General features: G+C 36.2%; 1 protein-coding gene across 7 annotated transcripts in view; it reads left to right on the plus strand.

Moving 5' to 3' along the window:
• LOC105319496 (FERM, ARHGEF and pleckstrin domain-containing protein 2) overlaps nucleotides 1-20,917 on the plus strand; it is a 60,422-nt gene extending 39,505 nt beyond the window's left edge. For all 7 annotated transcript variants that reach the window (XM_066070135.1, XM_066070137.1, XM_066070136.1 and 4 more), the window contains 17 exons: nucleotides 2,742-2,973; nucleotides 3,981-4,245; nucleotides 4,574-4,663; nucleotides 5,082-5,212; nucleotides 8,032-8,116; nucleotides 10,191-10,377; nucleotides 11,091-11,141; nucleotides 11,805-11,863; nucleotides 11,964-12,035; nucleotides 12,863-12,931; nucleotides 13,250-13,339; nucleotides 13,627-13,712; nucleotides 14,299-14,408; nucleotides 14,739-14,884; nucleotides 15,331-15,438; nucleotides 15,819-15,970; nucleotides 16,540-20,917. In XM_066070135.1, the coding sequence (XP_065926207.1) occupies nucleotides 2,742-2,973; nucleotides 3,981-4,245; nucleotides 4,574-4,663; nucleotides 5,082-5,212; nucleotides 8,032-8,116; nucleotides 10,191-10,377; nucleotides 11,091-11,141; nucleotides 11,805-11,863; nucleotides 11,964-12,035; nucleotides 12,863-12,931; nucleotides 13,250-13,339; nucleotides 13,627-13,712; nucleotides 14,299-14,408; nucleotides 14,739-14,884; nucleotides 15,331-15,438; nucleotides 15,819-15,970; nucleotides 16,540-16,630 (2,024 nt within the window). In that variant the 3' untranslated portion in view covers nucleotides 16,631-20,917. The remainder of the gene's footprint in view (nucleotides 1-2,741; nucleotides 2,974-3,980; nucleotides 4,246-4,573; nucleotides 4,664-5,081; nucleotides 5,213-8,031; nucleotides 8,117-10,190; nucleotides 10,378-11,090; nucleotides 11,142-11,804; nucleotides 11,864-11,963; nucleotides 12,036-12,862; nucleotides 12,932-13,249; nucleotides 13,340-13,626; nucleotides 13,713-14,298; nucleotides 14,409-14,738; nucleotides 14,885-15,330; nucleotides 15,439-15,818; nucleotides 15,971-16,539) is intronic.
• The last annotated feature ends 4,562 nt before the right edge of the window (nucleotides 20,918-25,479 follow it).

A 25,479-nucleotide genomic window follows, 5' to 3' on the forward strand; every position in this document is an offset into this window, starting at 1 on the left:
AACATAGTAATGAATCATGAATACGAATTGGAATCATGTCTGGACATAAGGTTGACTTGTGTTACAATATTCATGGATTGATATTGTAATGTCGTATTTGCCATGGATTTATGCAGTCGCCATATATACAGCAACTGGCCACAGAGAATTGACAATGAGCAATCAGAGAGATTTGCCTAGACGCTCTCACTTATATCTGTCTAGTGCCTGGTGATATGGCCAATGTCCTTGCAATGAAACTAGATTCCTGATGAATACCTAATCTCAGAGACAGTTCTAAATGAAAACATTTACTGTCAAGAGGGGCGGGATTTTCATGGATGTTAAAAAATTACCCAGAATGCTCTTGCTTGGATTTGATTGGTTAGGGAGCTCAACAAGGTAGGTACCATTTGTTTGTTTGATTGGCTGGCGATATATGATGTCATGTATAGACGATGAAGCACTAAATATGTCTTGTAATAATGTCTTATTTCTATCAATATTTAATCTCACAATGAGCTGTAGTATTGAACACGTAACAATGCATCACAAGAAATCCAACTTCTTCTTCTTTTTTTTTAATCTGAGAAGTGGGAAGTGATTGTCAACCGATTGCCTGTAGCAGGCTGACAAATAAACAGATTTCCAATATTCTTTTTGTGCGGCCATTTCCGCTCAGCTTGAGTCTTATTACCAGAGACATCCATTAACCAGGCTGTTTAATAATAGATAAAAGTAACGGAGTTCATTGTGTACTAATCACGGGAGCTGTGTGTATCTATACAGACTCTGAATCCCTCTCCTCCCAGGTCTAAATCATTATAACAGTGTATATCTATTGCATCAACTCGTGTAACAAGTGTGGAAGTGAGATATGATAAAAAATAATAAATAAAAAAAAACATCACTGGAGAAGGGAGATATTATAGCAGTTAATTATTAGAGTGGTTTTATCAGAAGACTGATAATAAAAGGTAAACGGCTGGCTATATCTGAGAGGGGGTGGGGGAGTGTTATCTAGATTAGATTGGGTAGTCCTATCTGTTAGGGGGGGGGGGGGTCCTCCATTCGATGACCACTTAGTGGGTTAGTAAGCTAGAAGAGAGACCGTCAATGGCGGCGGAGAAATCCATTACACTGTTTATAAGCAGCGTCACTAATAAGGTGGGAATAAATTGGCTGGGAGTGATTGGTCGTGAAATCAGAAAATAGACCAGATAGTGACAGGGAGAGAGAAAAAAAGGGGGTGTCTTAGGAAATTGGCCAGGAGAATTAAAAAGGGAATAGTTAAAGGAGGAGATCTCTGAAACTCTGTGATATTTTGAAGTGATGTAAAAAAAAAAAAAGGGGGGGGGGGGGGGGTTATTAGGAAATTAGTTTTTCGGATTTTGAAATAATAAAATAATGGCATTGAATGCAGGTAAACGGTGAAAAAATTAGGGAATGTGAGAATTAGAATAAATCAGTTGAATCAGCATTGTCTGAAACTCAGTAGTAATTACTCTGAATAGTTAGAGAGAGAAAAAAGCGGTTAGGTTAGTGATTTTGAGTAAGAAGGTAGATAATTAAAGTAGATGTTGTAATAAAGTATTGATTTTAAGGAAATCTTTGGATTCTAACACAGAGTCATTTTTATCGCTGTGAAGCTTTATATACGTGATTTGTTTTGTTTCTTAGTGATGATTAATTTCCTGTTTCTCTCTGATTCCTTGTGTGGGATGATGGGAAGAGAACGAGATTAATCAAGCAAACACAGCAGCTTTATGTTGGTGCGGCTTGAAAAGAATTAGTTTTGTTTTCAAAAGAAGGAAAATTGGTTTGGGCAGAACTTCTTTCATTACACTAGAGAATAGGGCTAATGTATTGGATACAAAGTTGTAAGATGATGCAAAGTTGTAAGACGCTAAAATTTCAAATTGATCAGAATCAATACAATGGTTAGAGCAACTTATTCACAAGCAGGGTGAGCGATACACTGCAGGGTTCTACACAAGCAGGGTGAGCGATACACTGCAGGGTTCTACACAAGCAAGGTCAGTGATACACTGCAGGGTTCTACACAAGCAGGGTGAGCGATACACTGCAGGGTTCTACACAAGCAGGGTCAGTGATACACTGCAAGGTTCTAGCTCAGTTTGTCCTCACTGTGTAGCATTGAAGCATTGATTGTATTATCACTCCCCATCTCTCATCATTGATCAGGGAAAAGATTTCAGCATGATTTATTTTCTTTCAAAAATTGTTTTTCAAATGAATGAATAATGTCGACTTTAATGTTCTCACAAATAACCCATCAAGTTCCAGTTTTTAATGATTACTGTACTGAGTGCTCAGAAATGAAGAAAAAAAATTATAAGATAAATCATTGTAAATGTTCATATCATTGTCAGGGAAAATCGGAATTTATTGTAATGATAGTAACCAAAATAACACACTATTAATTGATTGATTAATTAGCTTTATTATTTTATTTAAATATATATTATTTTTTTGTACTTTTATTATTAATATATTATATTTATAAGGGCTAATTTGGTGGATTGTCAATCATTTAAAGATTTAATGAAATGTAATTTATAGATAAGCTTGTGTATACACAATTAACAAAGTTAAAAAGAAATCATGATTCATTGATGATATTATCTATTGGTAAGGGATACCAAATCCACGAAAATTAAGCCTCACAAATTTTTATGATTCCACAGAACATGTATTAATAGACCAAGTTGTTGAATGGAGCTGTTTTCTCTCCCCCACAGATTTACCCCCGCCCTACCCCGCCTACCCTCACATTCAGACGTCACCCGCGCCACTCCAGAGCTACGGCATTGGGGACAGGAAGTTCTCAGCCCCGGTCCTCGGGTCAAACGATATGAAGGGGATTGATCGCCAGGAGGATCACCACATTGTCCGAAGTAATGAAGTCGAAAACATTCCAGAAACCGTTCAGGAAGAACCCACACTGGAGGACTTCCCCCCTCCCATGGTCAGGTGAGTCTTCATGGTCCCCCAAGGTGGTAGGTGGTCTAGAGAATTTCACCAATTCTAGCCGCAGGACTAGCTCCTGGTCTGAATAAATTCGAATGGATGACCTGGGAGCTACAGTGCCTCAAATAGTAAAACACTGCAATTTACAGCACACAAAAAAGGTATGCTAGTTTTGGATTGATCAATCTTTATTTTTCACACATTCTATACCAGTACATGATGACCCTCAATCTCGGCTTGAATTTAACATACTTCCAAGGTTGGTTTACATGTTTTTGAGACAGTTTGAGGCAAGTAAAGAGAGGATATCAGTAGTGTAGTGAATTCCCTGAATAATTTGATGGTTATATTTTTTTCCACAATTTTGTGTAAAAATTAGGGTAATCAGTCCATAACTAGCACAAAGACTCCCAAACCTCACCGTAAGTTTGTCCAATGACGATGATAACTCCCAAACCTCACCGTAAGTTTGTCCAATGACGATGATTACTCCCAAACCTCGCCGTAAGTTTGTCCAATGACGATGATAACTCCCAAACCTCACCGTAAGTTTGTCCAATGACGATGATAACTCCCAAACCTCACCGTAAGTTTGTCCAATGACGATGATAACTCCCAAACCTCGCCGTAAGTTTGTCCAATGACGATGATAACTCCCAAACCTCACCGTAAGTTTGTCCAATGACGATGATACGGGGCCTTGTTTAAGGAAGTTTTTCATCCCATGGTCAGGTGTTAACTTACTGCAGCTAGGCTTATGTATATAGAGGCTTTGTTCTAGAAGACCCCTACCCCATTATAGTCAGATAGAAGGATCATCAGTATAAACAACACTACTTCTATGCCAATTCATCAGTAGCTGACTGATCTTAAAGATTTGATTAACAGGTCTACATATGTCTCCAAAGAGAACCCTAATACTGCAGATGTTTCCAGAAGATTTTCCTCTGCTTCATATAATTTTTAGTATTGTAAAACTCTGCCATACATTACCTGTGACCTACTTACAGAAGTGAGGACGACCTCAACAGGATGACCCCTCCCCCAGTGGAGACCCCCATAGAGTTCCAGGAAGAGGATGACTACCCTCCCCCACCCCCGCCACCTCTCAACGACAGCGACCTCCACATGACCCCAGTGAACCACAGGTCAGCTCCAGCGGACGCTATGATTGGTCACACAGTGATAGAGGATCATGGGATACACGGAGATGTCAGCATTCTGAGCTCGTCAAGGACAGAGGACTCGGAAGATGACCCCAAGAGAAAAAACAAGGTACTGGCACAAAGCGCAGCCTCACTTTAAACCAATCTGTAGATTTTGTTTATCTTCATTTCTGTAACATCTAACTTGTCAAATGTCATCACATCTTGATAATTTGTGAAATCTTTAGATGTCGTTCTTATGCAAGACTCTATTTAATCTACATGCCTGGTGAGTCCTGTTTGAATGAACATAATCGGATCTATTGTAATTCATTCAGATAAATAGTTAGGAAGTAGTGACGAAATGGCGGGAAGGTTTTTCATGTGCCATTGAATTCTCTCCTCCAGTCATTTTACAGCTGTGTGACTTGACCTTTAATTTGTCAATTATTTTACAGAGACACCTGGTGGACCGCGCGTACTACATCGCCAAAGAACTACTGATGACCGAGAGAACCTACAAGAAAGACCTGGAGGTCATCACTATGGTAATGACAATGAGGTCATCACTATGGTAATGTCAATGAGGTTTTCACTATGGTAATGTCAATGAGACATCACTATGGTAATATCAATGAGGTCATCATGATGGTTATGTCAATGAGGTCATCAGTATTGATATATTAATGATAGCAACACTTCCATATAATGCTGATGGTGTTATTATGATGATGACAGTTAAATCATCACTATTGTATTAACACAGAAATATCTCTAAAGTTGTACTTATAATAATAAAGAGAACAGCATAAAAACTGAATTCTTTTTTAACCACAATGAGTGAATTGACTTACTGAAAGTTCATCGCTGCTATATATTATACATGTCATGTAAGAACACCTTGTTTGCCCAGATTTGAGCCTGACATTTTGTGTTTGTTGTTAACTCTTCCGTTTCTGCTGACAGTGGTTCCAGAACGCGGTGCACTTTGAAGACGGACTGCCGGACTACCTGACCAATCTGTTCTCTCATTACTGTCCTCTGTATGACCTTCACTGCCAGTTCCTGAAGGAGGTCGACCAAAGACTGTCCATGTGGTGAGTGTATAGCTCTTTTTGCCTGTCTGTTTGGGTGGGGGGAGGGGAGGGGGGGGTGATGTTGAACTCTGTTCCTGAGGGAAGTGAACCAGAGGTTAAAATCTATGTAGTAAGTGCAGCTCTGTAGCTCTATCTTAGGGAGATTCCAGCTGTTTAATGCATCTTTATAAATATGAATATAGTTGATCAGAAGTTGATAACTATGATTGAAGCTTGAAGGTTTTTGGCCATGTAACTTTGCCAATCTCAATTTTGATATTAATTTCACTTTACAAAAAGAATTTATAGTTACATATTTAAAAAGTGAGACTGAGATCATCGGGTCTGATGTCTGACAGAAGAAACCCACCACAGTCCTCTCTTCCAAGTGATTGTTTTTGCTGTGTTCTTCTAGTATTCTCATTTAGGTGAATTTTTCCCTCGTCAAGTTGTAATTGCTCACCATTTAGTGTGTATTGATCACTGGATTTGCTGTCATTTTACGATACAGACATCAGTGACTGGTCTGGCCTGTTGAGGCCTCATTAAGAGGCTGTCAACATCTCTCTCTCCTCCGGTGGCTGTGGGGGGACCTAACCATTTAAAACTATCCCCCAGGGGACGGAGCTGTCCAGATAATACACTGGCCATGAGTACCAAGACCTGATGATGGTTTATTGATTAAGAACCTTACTGAACGGAAGACAAACGTGATACTTTGCATACTTTATTGTTATGTTTGGAGTTCTATTCAAAATGGGGAACATTTTTTGCCATATATATGCACAGATGTAATTGATCTTTTATGTAATAGGAACCATATAATCTGGTTTCCCAGTGTCTGTATAAAACTCTACAAGTTCTGCCTGATTTTTCATTGCTAACAGTATTGAAATAAAAGCACCACATAACCAAAAAAAAGCAATGACACAGTTTCCTTATCAGTACTCTGAATCTGTTTAGCTTCTTCAGTAAATGGAGTCATTAGTGGGGACCAACTGACGGGTGGCCAACACACACTTGTGTCTGCTAAATTAGCTATTATTGGCTGATTTGTCATGCTCTATTAGCTCTGTATTAGCTAACTTAGTGGGGTCCATAAGCTGTGTATAAGCTGATTTATTGGTCTCCATTAGCTCAGTATCAGTCAATTTATTGGTCTCCATTAGCTCAGTATCAGTCAATTTATTGGTCTCCATTAGCTCTGTATCGGTCAATTTGTTGGGCTCCATTAGCTCAGTATCAGTCAATTTATTGGTCTCCATTAGCTCAGTATCAGTCAATTTGTTGGGCTCCATTAGCTCTGTATCGGTCAATTTGTTGGGCTCCATTAGCTCAGTATCAGTCAATTTATTGGTCTCCATTAGCTCAGTATCATTTAATTTATTGGTCTCCATTAGCTCAGTATCAGTCAATTTGTTGGGCTCCATTAGCTCTGTATCGGTCAATTTGTTGGGCTCCATTAGCTCAGTATCAGTCAATTTATTGGGCTCCATTAGCTCTGTATCGGTCAATTTGTTGGGCTCCATTAGCTCTGTATCAGTCAATTTGTTGGGCTCCATTAGCTCAGTATCAGTCAATTTGTTGGGCTCCATTAGCTCAGTATCAGTCAATTTATTGGTCTCCATTAGCTCTGTATCAGTCAATTTATTGGTCTCCATTAGCTCAGTATCAGTCAATTTGTTGGGCTCCATTAGCTCTGTATCAGTCAATTTATTGGTCTCCATTAGCTCAGTATCAGTCAATTTATTGGTCTCCATTAGCTCAGTATCAGTCAATTTGTTGGGCTCCATTAGCTCTGTATCGGTCAATTTGTTGGGCTCCATTAGCTGTGTATCAGCAGATTTTTGGGGCTCCATTAGCTGTGTATCAGTCAATTTATTGGGCTCCATTAGCTCTGTATCAGTCAATTTATTGGGCTCCATTAGCTCTGTATCAGTCAATTTATTGGGCTTCATTAGCTCTGTATCAGTCAATTTATTGGGCTCCATTAGCTCTGTATCAGTCAATTTATTGGGCTCCATTAGCTCTGTATCAGTCAATTTGACGGGCTCGGTCATCTCTGTATTAGCGAATTTGTTGGGCCTCATTAACTCTGTATCAACCAATTTATGGGGCTAACTTAGTGCTTTATGTTTGTTCCTATATACACTTGGGTAGTGATTGAGTGCCAAATCAGCTGTACCAGTTACATATCAAATCTGGTGTATAGCTTCTTAAGGGAGATAAAACTGCTGGATTCATGATCGTTTAAGTGAAACAAGGTCACATTCTTAAAATTAAAAAGATCAAGAGGGGGCTGGGGTTAGTCCAGTGCAGTGTTCTTATGCTGTACTTTTTATTGAAAGTTTGTAACATTTAAAGTCTGGACAAACCTAACATTTGACTTTTATATCATTACTGTGGAATCATTAAATTTTGTAGGGGCCAATTTTCATGGATTGCTTAAATTTTACAGGATAGTGGGGATGTAATTTCGTGTATTCGCTTAAACCTAAGAAATATGACTTTATTACCCTAATTTATTAATTCGTGGAGGATGTTAATTCGTGGATGAGAGGTACCCACGAATTCCACGAAAATTGAGCCACCACGAAATCTAATGATTCTACAGGAGTTAGATTCATAAGAAGTGATGAGGTGAAATAATATTGATCAGTTACTTAATGGAGAATCAAAGTACTGAGAGTATTGGGTGTGTAGTCACAAGCAAATATTTACAGTCAATGATTTCAAGGGTTTTGCTTCTATAAATGACCATGGCACAGAGAACAGAAGTTCTTGAATTGAGTTGTTGTAGGATAGAGTTGTTTATTAAAGTGTAACCTTTGATTTTTCAGGGAAGGCAAGTCTAATGCCCATCTAAACGGAGACTACCAAAGAATTGGAGACATTATGGTTGCCATGTTTCCCAGAGTTCTACCGGTGAGTGATCAGCGCAGCAATATGAGAATCAACAGGAATTTTATAAATAATATTTAAATGATAACTTTGCGTTGGGGGGGGGGGGGGATGTTGAAATATGGTGTATGTACATGACCTCTTTTATATGTTTTTGTGAGATGAAGTAAACCATTGAATCACAGATACAAAGCATATTCTTGAAAAATAGGTTAGATATGGTTGAATTGGTAATATACTAATCCTGAACCAGACTTTTTAGTTTAATGATGCTACTGATAGCATCCTATCAGTTGACTCCAATGATGTCAGTGGTAATATAAACATAAGTTTAGATGTAGAGACGTTATTAGTGCTGAAACGAATGTTCGAATATAATTTGTTTTGTTTTTTTAAATAAACAGAACATTTCCGGAGTTATGAGCGTTATCAGTTTTCTGTTTAATACTATATCAAACATGGCGGAAATATTTGGACTGACTTACGAAGTTACGTATCGGTCTCATACAGGAGTCAGGACTGCAGTATATTATTAAAGAAGTAATAAATCTTTTGATTATAGTTGATGGAAATTTTTTAAAAATCAGTATATTATTATTTGCTTGAAAATTAAATGCGCACCCAATTCAATGGATACTCATGCATTAAGTGTCAACTTCGAACTGACATGTTTAAGCAGTCTACACATACACCCACTTCGTTATACAAACTATCATATATGCTTAATGCATTGTCTATGACGTCCACGAATATTCGAATACGAATCGAATAGTACTCACGAATATTCGAATACTGATTTATGGTATTCGTTTCAGCACTAGACGTTATCTTATACAGAGAGATGTAGAGACTAATAGAATCATTCATTATTACGAGTGTGGGATAGTGAAATTCCACCGAGGAGACAAGATTCACGGTCTAGGACGAGGCTGTGCCGAGTCCTAGACTGTGAATCTTGGCCCCGAGGTGGAATTTTACTATCCCACACGAGTATATAATGAATGATTATTTTTCTCGCATTATATTACCTTAAAAAATGATGTTTGACAACTTTCTGTTATGACGTTCTAAAGATTACTTTTGGTTTATCCCTCCGCGTGCTGCAAATAGTGCAAGTCAAAATGAGAGCATACGATAGTTTTTTAATTAAAAATATGATAAATTGTAATTAATTAAGCAACACAATTACTTAAAGGATAATCTCAATGCACCATTTTGCATTCCCCTACAGCAGACAACGTTTGTTTACGTTTTAAAACGGCGTAGTAATACACAGTGTAAGACAGAAAAATCTCACACTGCTGTCTCACACCGGACAAACCGATCTCACACCGGTGATAATGCGAGAAATTATCTTATACAGAGAGATGTAGAGACGTTATCTCATACAGAGAGATGTAGAGACGTTATCTCATACAGAGAGATGTAGAGACGTTATCTCATACAGAGAGATGTAGAGACGTTATCTCATACAGAGAGATGTAGAGACGTTATCTCATACAGAGAGATGTAGAGTCGTTATCTCATACAGAGAGATGTAGAGACGTTATCTCATACAGAGAGATGTAGAGACGTTATCTCATACAGAGAGATGTAGAGACGTTATCTCATACAGAGAGATGTAGAGACGTTATCTCATACAGAGAGATGTAGAGTCGTTATCTCATACAGAGAGATGTAGAGTCGTTATCTCATACAGAGAGATGTAGAGACGTTATCTCATACAGAGAGATGTAGAGACGTTATCTCATACAGAGAGATGTAGAGACGTTATCTCATACAGAGAGATGTAGAGACGTTATCTCATACAGAGAGATGTAGAGTCGTTATCTCATACAGAGAGATGTAGAGACGTTATCTCATACAGAGAGATGTAGAGACGTTATCTCATACAGAGAGATGTAGAGTCGTTATCTCATACAGAGAGATGTAGAGACGTTATCTCATACAGAGAGATGTAGAGTCGTTATCTCATACAGGGAGATGTAGAGACGTTATCTCATACAGAGAGATGTAGAGACGTTATCTCATACAGAGAGATGTAGAGACGTTATCTTATACAGAGTTTCTTTTTGATGCATTATTCCTCTGTTTACAGCTTTACAAGAATTATCTACAACGACAAGAGGAGATTTTGTTGGACCTGGAGCTCGCCTTAAAGTCACACAAACCCTTTGAAGCCATGTACCGGGACTTTGAGAAACAGAAAGTGTGTTATCTGCCCCTGAATGCCTTCCTCCTCAAACCAGCACAGCGAGTTCTGCACTACAGACTGATCATGGAGCGTAAGTGCAACTAGGTCATTTGATGACTTCTAAGCAATGTAAAAAGGTCAATGACTGACCTCAAAACATTGTGACTGGGTCACTGACTGACCTATATCCAGGGTAACTAGGTCACTGACCAACCTCTTAATAGTGCAAGTGTCACTTAATCACATCATAGCAGTTTAATTGCATTACTGAGTGACCTGTTAACAGTGTAACTAGGTTACTGAGTGACCTCTTAACAGTGTAGTGTAACTGGTCACTTAGTGACCTCTATCCAATATAACAAGGTTACTGACAGAGAGTTATTAGATAGAATGGGTCTTAAATCAGAAATTGTTCACTACTTAAATCTGTATATTGTAGCAAACACAGCAATTTAAATAGTTATATGTATCATATTCAATCCCAAAGTTTTATTGTGGGAAACAAAAGAAAATCTCAATTGTTAAGGAAACTTGTTTCTGCTATCATATTGTATTTTCACTGTGAATTGAAGGTAAAAGTGTGATAGAAGCATGATGAAACGTTTGATTAAGAAAAAGATATTAACCACCCTAAGATCTTGTTATTAAATGTACTCAGATTCAATCATATCAAAGACTCTCTATTTTCTTAAATGTTACAACTTTCAAAGCAATGATACCTCTCTTTTATGACTAAATATGTCAAATATTCCTGATGCAAAGATAAACTGACTCAGCCTAATTGTTGATTTCTTTTATTTTCAGGTTTAATCAAACACTATACCCTGGATCATCCAGACTTCTCTGACTGTAAAAGTAAGTGTAAACAGTGCACACGTTTAGATTTCATATTCTCAGTCTCTGACAGCAATGTTCTCTAAGTTTCATAAATTATGAAGTGCAGCAAAACTCATTATCTCTATAACCGAATAGCAAAGTAAGTTTACAAAGTAATGTAAAAGTGGTTATTTACACGTGGGTGGAAATTGCACTTAAAACTGCGTAAAATTACCCAACGTGCATTGTAAAAAAATTAAGAACTCTGATGTGGTAAATCAAGCGTCTGTGTATTTAATACCCACAGGTATTTTTTTTACCATAGAGAACACATACTTCACATTTAGCGTAAATAACCACTTTTACAGAACTCAATAAAACTTAAATAAAAAGTGATTTCATTTTGATGTTCTAAATTATAAAATTCAACAGAACTCATTCATTTTGCCATGGCACTTTTAAAAGTTAAACGTTACAAATATTTGTATTTTGACCTTGTTAATGAATATTTAGAAACTTGAAAATACTTTAAAATTTTAAAAAAATTGCCTTAAGAATTCATTATTTTTTGTACAGTGGATACCTTATTCAAACTATATTGTATGAATCCTCTAGCATCCATAACATTTGTAACTTTATTGTATTCAGTCAGACAGTCTTGTAGTATCGAGCATTGTAATGTCATCAAGTCTTGTTTTACAGGTGCCCTCAGTCAAATAACGGCCCTCGTGACGGAGTTTAACGACTCCATTAGATCTCAGGTACGTCTCCTTACTCAGAATTGGTATATGACATTCCATTAGGCCTGAGCCTATAAGGGACATGTATAATGTATTCTATGTATGCTTTTTCTGGTTCCAGGAGAATCTCCACAAACTGATAGAGTTACAGAGGGACTTGGTGGGCATTGATACACTGGTCCACAGGGACAGGGTAAGTACTAAGTACTGAGATATATGAGTCAGTGAGTACTTACTACTGAGATAGAGTGAGTACTTACATTGATACACTGGTCCACAGGGACAGGGTAAGTACTAAGTACTGAGATATATGAGTCAGTGAGTACTTACTACTGAGATAGAGTGAGTACTTACATTGATACACTGGTCCACAGGGACAGGGTAAGTACTAAGTACTGAGATATATGAGTCAGTGAGTACATACTACTGAGATAGAGTGGGTACTTACATTGATACACTGGTCCACAGGGACAGGGTAAGTACTGAGATATATGAGTCAGTGAGTACTTACTACTGAGATAGAGTGAGTACTTACATTGATACACTGGTCCACAGGGACAGGGTAAGTACTGAGATATATGAGTCAGTGAGTTCTTACTACTGAGATAGAGTGAGTTCTTACATTGATAAACTGGTCAACATGGACAGGGTAAGTACTGAGATATATGAGTCAGTGAGTACTTACTACTGAGATAAAGTGAGTACTTACATTGATACACTGGTCCACAGGGACAGGGTAAGTACATGTACTGAGACAGAATGAGTCAGTGAGTACTTACTACTTACATTATACTGAGTAGAGTTAGTACCGTTACCTAACTAGTTCAGTGAAGAATAAAAAATACTCAGCACTGTTTACATATATTAAGAAGAGTTGATAAACCCATTCATGATAAAAGCAACCACAGCTCTTTTGCAGGGCATATTTATATACATGTAGTTTGATAAACTCAATTAAAATTAATTAAATCTAAAAACTTTTAGATTCAAATTTTATGTAATTTTTCTCCTCCTCATCAGATATTCATCAGAGAAGGATGCCTACAGAAATTTTCCCGCAAGGGTTATCAGCAGAGGATGTTTTTCTTGGTAAGTTTAAAACAAATATTATAAAATTATAAAAATGTCTTTAAGCAAACTTAATAATTGATAATCTTTACATCATAACATCGCTTCAATTGATCAAACCTGACAAGTCATAACATTTTTAATGTAGGATTTCAGTACATCTTTGGCAGGCTTGTACCTTCTGATATTCATTTTTGAAAAAAAACTATTTATTGTTTGAATGTTTCCTCCTGAACAAACTATGGATGTGTTTGTTGAACATTTTCCATGATATCCTAATGAGTGACATTATTGTTTTGACAGTTTTCTTGTATTAACTATTGATGTGTTTTTGAACAGTTCTCTGACTTCCTGGTGTACACTAGTCGCGTGGCCTCCTCGGTCCTACAGTTCAAAGTTCACGGGCAGCTCCCACTGCGAGGAATGATTGTAAGATCAGGTTTATTTTTGTTAGCCATGTGTTTGCTTTAAATATTTTATTGAGATATTATATAGCAAGAAAGATATTATGTACAAAGAATGTGTTCTATCTTTACGTTTTGCATTACAGTATAAATGCCTCTTGTAATTCTGACAATGAAAAAAGATTTAAGAATGAAAAAAAGCCAATAGATTCAAACTGCCATGATAACTTCCTTATGGCAATGCTATGCAGATAATATTGTCCGATTTTTATGAAAGTACATGTAAATCCTGTCCTCCGTATATTGTAACAGGTGGAGGAGTCGGACCATGCCAAGATGGCCGTGGCCAACAGCTTCGCGATCTACGGAGGAAATAAGTGTATCTTAGTGGCAGCAGGGTAAGAACTCATACTACACACCCATGTAAACTCACTCACTGCAGCTATGAACAATGTTAACACACACATACACACACTCACTCCAGCTATGAACAACGTAAACACACACATACACACACTCACTGCAGCCCTGAACCTAATGATGGTAGGGACAGATCTAGAAGAAAAAAATATCATCAGAGTTTACAGTTTGGGTAAGAACTCAAACTATACACCCATGTACACTCATTCACTGCAGCTATGAACAAGGTAAACACACACATACACTCACCTACTGCAGATATGAACAAGGTAAACACACACATACACACACTCACTGCAGCTATGAACAACGTAAACACACACATACACACACTCACTGCAGCCCTACACTTATAAACACAAATACACACACTCACTGCAGCTGTAAAACATTGTGAAGGTTGGGGGAAATGAAGATTTAAAAGTGGCTTCAGAGTTGTTGGTTTGTAGATTTTATGGTAAATTGAAAAGCCCATAGAAAGGTGATGTTTGAGGAAGACTGCCACCTTGTCCTTCTTATATTTCACACATTCTGTGTTCTAATAGAATTTTATGTTTGATGTAGTTCTCAGGAGGAGAAAGACAAGTGGATAGAAGATCTGAATGAAGCCATAATACGAGCCAAGAGTCGCGGCGACGAGAAGTTCCGGTATCCTAGTCTTAAATCTTCTACCAGTGAGTATAATTAATGCAAGAAAAACAAGACCAGACTAAAATTAAGATTCACTAATAATTCAAAACAGCTAAAATAAACTGTATTAAAGAGAAGCATTACTAGTTATCAAAGACCTTCCTTAAACAAGGTTTCTGGTGTCCAGGAAAAATGTTTGCAAGTTCACTATATAATCTATACACCTTATTGGAATTCTGTGGAAGGAAGTGAATTTTGATAACCTGGGGTTTATTAAAAGCGTGAATGTAATGACTGTTTTTGTCCGCACAGGTTTTGACGTTTATGTTTTTGTCGGTCACAGGTTTTAACTTTGATGTTTTTGTCGGTCACAGGTTCGTCGGACAATGTGGGTGTGGACGGGGAGGTGAATGGCGTGTCTCAGGATAAGAACGTCCAGCACCGCGCCAACACCACCATGCACGTCTGCTGGCACCGCAGCACCAGTGTCAGCATGAGAGACCACGAACGCGCAATCAAGGTAACCACACATACACGTATACATACCTCACAAAAAGACAACACACATAAACACAAACATAATGCTCAGTACAGATAAACCACACATAAACATGCAGCACCAGTGTCAGCATGAGAGACCATCAAGATAACCAGTCACATCACACATACCACACACACAACACATACACAGCAGACACACAAAACAAACACATACAAAGCACACACATGTACTTTGTGTTGGTATTCTTTTTTATGACAGACCATCAACGAACCATAAGCAAGTCATCAAAAACAGCTGATTATCATCACAATAAACTGGAAAAGTTAAATTCCATTATATAAAGATAAAACTCATTATGTGAACATCATTATCAAAGATGTGTTTCACTGAGCTGTACAGCAATATTTAAAAAGTTAACAAATGACAATGTGACCTTGAGCTGATGAGTGACCTTGACCTTTCAGAACCAGCTGAGTGGGTACCTCCTGAGGAAGTTCAAGAACAGCAATGGCTGGCAGAAGCTGTGGGTCGTCTTCACCAACTTCTGCCTCTTCTTCTTCAAAACATATCAGGTACTATTCCTTGTGATATTTACAGTCCAAAGATTTACTGATAACATGTACAACTCTTGGTGACATTTAATTACATCAAGTACAATTCCTCATTGTATTTCTGGAGCCAGGATCATAAAAAGTCTTTGATTTAGTTATAATCTCTTTCATTATCATATAGTTATAGATCAGATAAAGACACTTGAAATAAGTAGATAATAAATTAGAGAAACAACTCAATATAACCATTGAATTTTTAATGTATATGTAAATTCTGACTAAAATTCAAAGACAGTTTTACATTTTTGAGCCTTGGTCAGATTTCGAATATCATATACAGAATGTGATTTATCAAGTCCACTCAAACTTTATGCTGAGTTATCTGTTTTCTTTGATTACAGGATGACTTCCCTTTAGCCAGCCTTCCATTGCTAGGTTACGCTGTAAACACGCCAGAGGAAGAAGATAGCATTCACAAAGACCATGTGTTCAAGCTACAGTTCAAAAATCATGTCTACTTCTTCCGAGCAGAATCCGAGTACACATTTGAAAGGTTCGTCCCTCCTCCCCACCCCCCACAATGCAAGTCATCATGAGCAAAAGAACATTATAAGGAGTTACCTATATACATTTTTCCACACTAATTTTTTTTTTTAGAAGATTGAATAGGAGTCAAATAACTTAAAATTTTAAAGAAATTTATATTAGAGCTGCAAAATGTGGTAGTGTTCTAGAATACTATAAACGAAGCATAAAATATTAAATATACCTTGGTAAAAGACAAGTCATTCTCAATTTTGACCACTGTAGATTCCTACATATGTCTGAAAAATAAAAGCAAGATTTTAAAATTTGCGTGATGTACTTCTTCCTCATGTTTAGTTAGGATCTATAGTATTCCTGGCCCTTTTAATTTGAGGCCTCTTAGGAGACGCATGTATCTAAAGACTGGATGTGTTTTAATTTGAGGCTGTTTGGGTGACACATATATCTAACGACTGTGATGTGTTTTAATTTGAGCCGGTTTGGGAGACACATGTATCTAACGACTGTGATGTGTTTTAATTTGAGCCGGTTTGGGAGACACGTGTATCTAACGACTGTGATGTGTTTGTTCTGTAGATGGATGGAGGTGATCAACAGTGCCACCAACAGTGCCAGGAGAATCCGACTCTTCAGCCGATTGGACAGTAATCAGCCAATCAGCTCGTAGTGCCGAGATCTCTTGTTGACGCGGGCCACAAACTTCAGTTCCTACAGCTGTACAGCGTAACAGGCCATGCAGCGAGTGGAGGAGATAAACACCATGTTTCTCTTGATAGCTACAAAACTGCATCAGTGGGAAAGAATTTCAGCTAAACTTGTCTACGTGGACTTAAAATAGTTGAAATAGTTTTACCTGAAATAAAGTGTGAAATACTGGTAGTTTTACCTACACTGATAAAAATTTCCCATTTTTTTTTTTAACCAGGAACACTTCCCTAGTCAAGCTTTACACTCTCACAGTTTAATTTTAAATTTTTTTGTTTTTATGACAATATTGAGCAGTGTCTATGAACTGATTGATTTGTTTTCCCTGCCAGCAGCTGTATTATAGAATCTATGCAATAGTTATTTTACTCTTGTCCATGCGTACATGAACAAAAATGTCGTTAGTGGGAGAAGCTTGTCTGGACACATTTTTCATTCTTCCACCTGATTTTTAGACCATGTATTACATGAAAGAGATCAATGTTACTGATATACTGGAACTGTTTATATGTATTACATAAGTATCATCTCAACATGTCTATACAATTATGTAATCAACATCAGTCTATTGCTTACTCAATTCTCCTGTATAATTTGTTACGATTACTATTATGTCAATATTAATTCACATTTATCTCCCCCTATCACACTGAACATGTTACTACATTAGATATATTTACTTTCATGTTAAATGTGAAATCAAACTTTACAGACCAGTATTTACTTATTTTAACATTAGGATTGACATAACATTTTCTTACTGAATGTACAACCATGTTTAGTGGTTCTGTATATCTGGATAAAGGAAGTCTGTTTTGTAGACACCACCATTATATGGCAGCATTGATTCAACCCTGTGTTGTGAATTCTCCACACTGCCTGTGATCCTGTATATCACTGAGTTATCACACACAAGAAATGGCCTTAAACGAAGAGGGGGGAGGGGGGGGGGTCACAGGTGAATAAATCATTGACCTTACAAGATTATTTGGAAAGGAGGGGGGTGCATTTTTTAGTGTGTATAAAGGGGGAAAACCAAGTCTGCATGCATCATCATTGTTATAAAGTATTTTATTGAGTTATCTCTACAAAGAAATTCTGAAATATAGACAGTATATGTATACATTATTTTGCATGCTATGTCAGTAGATAGCCAGATTATTTTACTTTTGGCTACATATAACATATTTTTGTACCGTGTATTGGGTTGTGTCCTACAAACAACACTGAGGGAGTGATTGGTTGTCAGAGATGTTATCGGGTAGATTTTGTTTTTTGTTTCGCTACTTAACCATTGAAAGGATTGTTTAACCAGTAAAGACCTTATTCACAAGTCTTCATAAAGCTAGTGGACTCTATACTGTAGATTCCTATTAATGCTCGAGAAAATACTGGGTAATAAATAGGTTAAAATCTCACTTTAATTTTCTGACAGCTGTAAGCTATGTAAAATTATAACAACAGTTAGGTGCTTGAGATTTCATATTATTGTGCTTTGATACAAAACGGCAGAATCGCAGTATTTAACAATCGTGTTAGATATGTAATCTACAGTATTAGCTCATTAACCTTTAAAGTTACCTGTAATAACAACTATGCATAGCCATTAAAGTTTCCACATGCACACCATCCTGTGACTTTTCTCTCATTAAAGTGTAGAAGGTTTGTGATTATACAATCCTGACTTGTACATCAACATTGGATAGGTTTGTTTGCTGCTTTGTCTTGGGTTTTCTGTGAAAGTTTGAGCTTGTATGTTTTAGTTGTTGCAAATCTTATATATTTATTTTTTTTATATAAATTTTCAGATTTTCTTGCAATTCTATTTAAGTTTTATGGTTGTTAAAAACAGATGACATTATATTTATCTTTTTTTTATTGCAAATTTATGATTATTTTAAAGAAATTAATGTGAATATTTTCATTGTAGTTGTAGATATTTCAAAACCATTTTTAAGCAGCTTGAGTTGCCTAGCAACCTATTTTTTTCTTGATTCAGAGTACAGATGGTTATAAAATGACCGTTAGTACACAGTATACAATAGTATTTTAATATTTCTCTGTATAAATTTGATAAACACCTTACAGGTTGGTTCTTATAGTTACATGTACTGTGAAATCATGAGTATTTGTTGGGATTAATTTTTCGGAATTTTTTATCAAGATTTTTCACATTGCCATTAATCTTTCTCCTCTCTCAAACCATTAAATGCAAATAATAATGTAAAGTAATTATACCCCCGCAAACGAAGTTTAGGGGGGTATATTGGTTTCACCCTGTCCGTCTGTCCGTCTGTCTGTCTGTCCGTCTGTCTGTAGACGCAACTTTGTCCCCCCTATAGAATTTTTTATTACTGCATGGAACAGTTTGAAAATTTGTACATATGTTGAACACCATCTGAAGATGTGCACCTGCAATTTTTTTTAAGATCAGACAAGATTTAATGATTTTATGACAGTTTTCATTTTCCTTATTCTATATATTGTACACTAATGTTGAAAAGTAAGGGAGGTAATCCTTACAGATTTTATTAATTAATTAATAGAAAACACTCTAAAATATATTTATATAAATACATCCAGATGGAGTTTTTTGTCTTTATGTCTTAATTAATAAAAAAAAAATTTTTTTTTTAAAGTATTCTATCAACTGACAATGCAAAGTTTTTGTTTGTCAATGATAAATTCTTAGGAGCTAATGAGAACATCAAAGACAAGTGTGGCTGAATTCATTTGTCCCAAGGGAGCCATTATCTGAGCCATGGTTCAGATGGAGCATGTGTTTAGGGGAAATTGATAATCTGTAAAATGGGTGATGGTTTTGGGGCTATTTTAAAACTGTTTCATGTAAACCAAAAGGTCTATCATTATAAGGAAATAAATAATATAATTATTAATAAAGAAGTTAAACTATTTTTAGAGGTTGTTTAAATTTATTTGTCAAGTAATTTGATGAAGTGACCCTATTGGGCATTAATTTAAATGAAATTCAAAATTACTGATATGATTGTAGTGTTTTGGCAATTTAAAATTGTTTGTAATATTAAATTTTCTTTTTTACATATTTTTACATAGTATGGTAATTATGGTAATATTTTGGGAGTTTATTAAATTTAACAAGCTCATCAAAGAAAATCATAGTCCTATGGGATCAATTTTCTGATATGGAGTTCAATTGTGCCATAGGAGAAAGTGAGGAAAATTTGAAACAACTAATTGCATCTGTCAAGACTCTTATAAGAAAGATATTGAAAGTTTTATCAACAGAAGAGCATTGCTTGGCTACCGGTATTTCTATTCACTGCAAAGGGAGGGGTTTTTGTCATTTTGTTGGTTTTTCTTTAAATCAATTAAATTAAAAAAATATATCATCAAATACATACATTTGTAAATGTATTACTGTTATAGATATGTATTTACAGTGAAATTCTGACAATTTTGATTTTTCTTTGTTAACTACTTTTTTTTTTTTTACAATTCTAGAATTTTTTTTTTTTATGTGTTCCAAACCTTAATTATTATTCAATTCAATTATTTGTCCCATTTGAAATTAGCCTAGCGGGGGTATTAGTCCCATTAGGACAGTTCTAGTTGAAATTGCTTCTATTCTGTTCATAACTACTTGTTAAGGTGAACCAAACAAAAAAACCCAACAAACCAATATCATTCTTCCAAACCACACAAAGTATAACCCTTCGAGGGCAATAGCTATGAGAATATGTTGAGACTTTCATACACCAGATATATGATATGGGAGGGGGGGGGGGCTCTAACAACATAAATGGATGGAATGGCATTGTTTAACATCCCCCACGTGTATATGGTGGGTTGTCCTCTGTAACTCAGTACATCCTCTTAATCAGTAATTTATATGATATATAAACAGACGGAGAGTTAATTGGTTTATGTCCTCAGAACGAATGTTCTATATATACATCACTTCATTTGCTTCATGCATTGTATTGTTAACCATATATTTATGGAAGAAAACTCCCCACCAAAATCTGCCTAAAACATCAAAAGAAAAATCCGAAAAAAACAACACTTTTCAGATGAGTGTTGACTTAAATGACACAATATGATAAATAAATAATGATATTTGCTATTCTGGAATAGTGATTCTGTAGAGATGTCCTGGTGCTTCTAATTTAGAGAACTCTATGTAGAAAGAATTTCACTACAATATGTGTTATTATATGAATACTGTATGAAATAAATTCTTAAAAAATAATAAAATTCTGTAAAAGTTCTTGCATGTTTCTTTTCTGTACATAATGACTAAGTGATTGCTGACAACTAACTTGATGTTCTTAGCAGTGAGTGTGTTTAATTAATAAAAAATACAGGCTCTGTATCTGAAGCTGGTCTTAATATGTTTCAAATTAACAAGTTAAAGTGACATGAACTATGAAAGTTGGCCAGGACAGCTTTTTTTTTTCTCCAACATTCCAACCTGCATCAGTATAATAACTTACACTTACTCCAACATCACGATAATCCAGATCAAGTTCTGGATCTGAAGCTACCTCTATGTACTACTCATCCATAGTTATATTAACATATAACTGTTCAAGTCTATAACTACTGTGGAATCATTAGAATTCGTGGTGGCTCAATTTTCGTGGTATTCGTGGGTACCCCTTGCCCACGAATTTAAATCTTCAATGAAAACTAATTATTAAAGATTTAGTTTACCTACTCAAACTGAAAACTGACACATCAACGAAATAACATCCCCACAAATAAGCAAAAAATCCACAATCCACGAAAATTGGCCCCCACGAAATTAAATGATTCCACAGTATTCATTTCATTTTGAAACTAGCTCAAAGACTCTAACCCAATTTGAGTTGTTCTAATTTCTTAAACCTGCCTATGCATCCAGATAATCAAGATCACTCTCAATGTCTGAAGATACATCTGTGATTCATTTACATAGTTAAATCAATCATGCAAGTTTGAATAAGTAACTTAAAGTAATATTATTTGCATAAACATGTGACCTGCTCAATAACACTTAACCTCTTCCAACTTGGTAAGATAGGAAAAGTAATAATTGAGCTATGCGCATCAAAGGGCACCCGCTCCTAAAACTTCAACAAGCTCAAAAATCCTTTACCTCATTCAGCATCCAAAACCTATTGCTCAGATTCAGCATTGAAGCCTGTCAAATCTATTAGTATTATTAGACACATCATCCATAGAAATTTGGTGAAGATAGGACCATTAGCCACTTAGATATGGCTATCAAAGGGCACCTGCTCCACAAACATTAACTAACCTGCCCTAAAACTAACTACCCCCAGCATATGACACTTATGGCCCAGATTCAACATCCAAGTCTATAAAATTTACTTCATAAGTATGTCCAGATGCATCATCCATGCAAGGTGGAGATAGGAAAAGTACTGACTTAGATACAGGACCTGCACCAAAAACTTTAACGACGCCAGGGGCATAGCAGAAGCTCCCCCAACTTTGTCTCAGTGGGGCAAAAATGAGCAAATGAATTTTTACCGGTGGTTAAAATATGACACACTTTCAAATCGTTTGAGCACACAAATCGCCTCTGCATTAAGACTTAAATTTTTTTTTAAAAGGCTGTAACTCATAATACTAGATATTACATAATCACAATATGCCAGAAAGTCATTAATTAAGTTTATTAATTAATTAGAAAGTTTATTTACCACAGTCACAATACTCTATGATCAGTGACCTGTCGTTATGTGGAGGATCAAGGAATTCAGTGTCTATGTCTGTCACCCAACTTTTCTATAGGTAGAATGGACTCCTAACTGATACATTCATGTTTAATATTCAAATAATGTACATTCATTGATTATTATATCATTCAAACACAAAAACCATAATAGAATAGGAAGGAAGTAATGGAATCATAATTTACTGTGCTATTATTTACATAACTCAATGCAATAACTAGATTATAATTAATGCTACAAAATAAATAAACAATAAAACCTAAAGAACCTTGTGATTTCATGATGAGATACATACGAAGTAAAATAAAATTCATCAATATGTAAAGACAAAATTGTTTACTTGACAAATTAAACAAAGTTTTACGGTATGGTAATATAAAAATATTACATATAAAGACTATTATAATGTTATATATATATATATATATATATATATATATATATATATATATATATATATATATATATATATATATATATATATATATATATATATATATATATATCACATCAACATGTTTGTGTATCTATACACACATGTTCAGTTCATTTACACACAGTACTGTATTTTCTTCACTTTACCTGTGATGTACTCAGCCACAAAGAGGTTGTCTCTGGTGTCCACACATAAACCGAATGGTGTCTGTAAATGGCAGTTGTCAATGTAGCGGAGGAACTGTCCGTCCTGGTCCAGGATGTGGATACAGCAGTTCCAATAGTCTGATGTCAGGATACGACCCTGGCTGTCTGTTGTGATGCCGAGTGGAGTAAATGATCCCTTGGTAGTAGAGGGATGACCAGAGTTTCCCGGCCTGATTGACCACCACTACTGCACGGGCTCTATTGTCTGACACACAGATATCTAGGTTCCTGTTCTCACTGATGTATTTTATGCCACCAGATGAATAGAGAGGTTGCCCTTTGTCGTCGTACTGAATACTCTGTTTCTCTGTGGAGCCAGAGTAACGCACAACTTTTGTTTGTTTTCTATCATCACTGTCCATGACAACTAGGAGGTCACCAGAGGAGGTACTACAGACACCACTAGGTATCCACCCCCTTCACTATGTTCACAGTACTATCCCAGTAATCAGTATACAATTATTTAATGCTTGAGCAGTCAATAGACCAGAATATTTTTCCCGAGGTGCAGGGAACAGCTCAGTATGATCTATTGCCCGAGGCCAACGGCCGAGGGCAATAGATCATACTGAGCTGTTCCCTGCACCAAGGGAAAAAATTCTGGTCTATTGACTGTTCAAGCATTAAATAATTGTTTTATTACCTAATTCCTTTTTTAGTTTTCGGGGTTTAAAATTTGCATATTGTAGGTGGGGTTTTTTTTCCTCTTTTACATGCACAAAACCAGTTGCATGCATTACAACTACTTCAATATTAGTTTACACAAAGAAGGTGGTTTTCAACCCATTAGATTTTAAATAGTCTTTTACCTTATATGAGGCTTTAAAACTGTTGATTATTTGATACTCCATTTTGATAACATTGAATTTGGTTTCACCAAGTACTAAAAACAGCGTCTATGTAAAGGAATAAACATTCCCTGAGAATTATCGAAAGGATGTAACATTAACATACCCGCGTCTGAAATACGTTGCCTGTCCAATAGATCGCAGTCTATTGACCGGCGGTCCAATAGATCGAAGTCTATTGACCGGCGGTCTAATAGATCGCAGTCTATTGACCGGCAGTTCAAAATAGACGCAAATATTTAATTTGTAATATAACAACAAAATCCCTTTGATTAGGTAATAACATAAACTAGATCCCCACTCCTTGTCACTGCTATGTCTGATGGATTCCTCCCTGACTTGGTTTGGACTGACTTCACTAGTTCCCCCTGCAGGTTGTAGAGACTCATCTTGTTGTCTCTATAACCACACATCCAGATATCTCCATCACTCACACAGGACAAACTGCGTAATCCATAATGTAAGAGTCCTCCATACCCAGTCTTTATCTGTGTGATGATCCGTGGTACATCAATGAGCGGTCTGTCCGGGGGAGAATCTATTGTGTAGCCATGTTCTTCTGTTTTGATAGATGAGGCTGACAGAGAACCAAACTGTTGATAAAGCTGTTCTTTGTTGATCTTCTGAGGGGTAAAACTTGGTAAGGACACTGTGAGTTTAGGAGGCAATCTTCTGAATTCAGCATTCCTGGATTTGTACGCAGAGACACGACTGACATCATTGGAGTCCATTAACTTCTTCAGATCAGCAATACTCTGTGTCATTTCAGAAATGGAGCGAGTGATTTCATCTTTCTGTTTATTTAGGACAACCAGGTGTTTGGAGTCCATTTCATCAAGATCAGATTTTAGTTTCTGTATAATGGTGTCTATTTCTCTGTGCAAGTCTTCTCCATGTTTGTCGATTGCTGCTGTCAATTTCTGGGAGTTTCCTCTCAGATCAGCCTTTTCCTCTGAAATGCTAGATAACATCTCTTGATATTTAGGATTAATAAATTTTTCAAAATCTTGTAAATCTTTCTGTAAGAATTGTGTTTTGTTTTTTAAACTTTCCAAAATGTCCCCTACATCATGCGTTTGGTGTTCCTGAGAGGAAACACAGAGTTCACAAATAGAAATGTTGCATTGTTCACAGTATTGGTCACATATTTTTGTGGGATGTTTTTGACATTTAGGAAAAGATCCCCGATATTTGAATGGCACCACTTTGTGTTGTTTGGATTTATCGGAGAGATGTTTCCCCTCACAGCCTTTACACAGATGTCTGTTACAAATGACACAGTGTAGAGGGGGACCGGGGTCTCACAGAGATGACATGTTGCAACCACTATTGAAATAAAACCACTATTGAAATAAATTAGTTCAATAGTGGTTGGGAATGCATTTCATTAGAAAAATCAAAGCAACCACTATTGAAATAAAACCACTATTGAAATAAATTATTTCAATAGTGGTTGGGGATGTATTTCATTTGAAGAATCACTTTGCAACCACTATTGAAATAAATCCACTATTGAAATAAATTTTTTGAATGATGTTCCAGGATGTATTCCATTTTATAATCAATTTACAGACACTGTTGAAGTACAACTACTATTA

This window comes from Magallana gigas, chromosome 8 (assembly GCF_963853765.1).
Source record: "Magallana gigas chromosome 8, xbMagGiga1.1, whole genome shotgun sequence".
In the NCBI taxonomy this organism is placed as follows: Eukaryota; Metazoa; Mollusca; class Bivalvia; order Ostreida; family Ostreidae; genus Magallana; species Magallana gigas.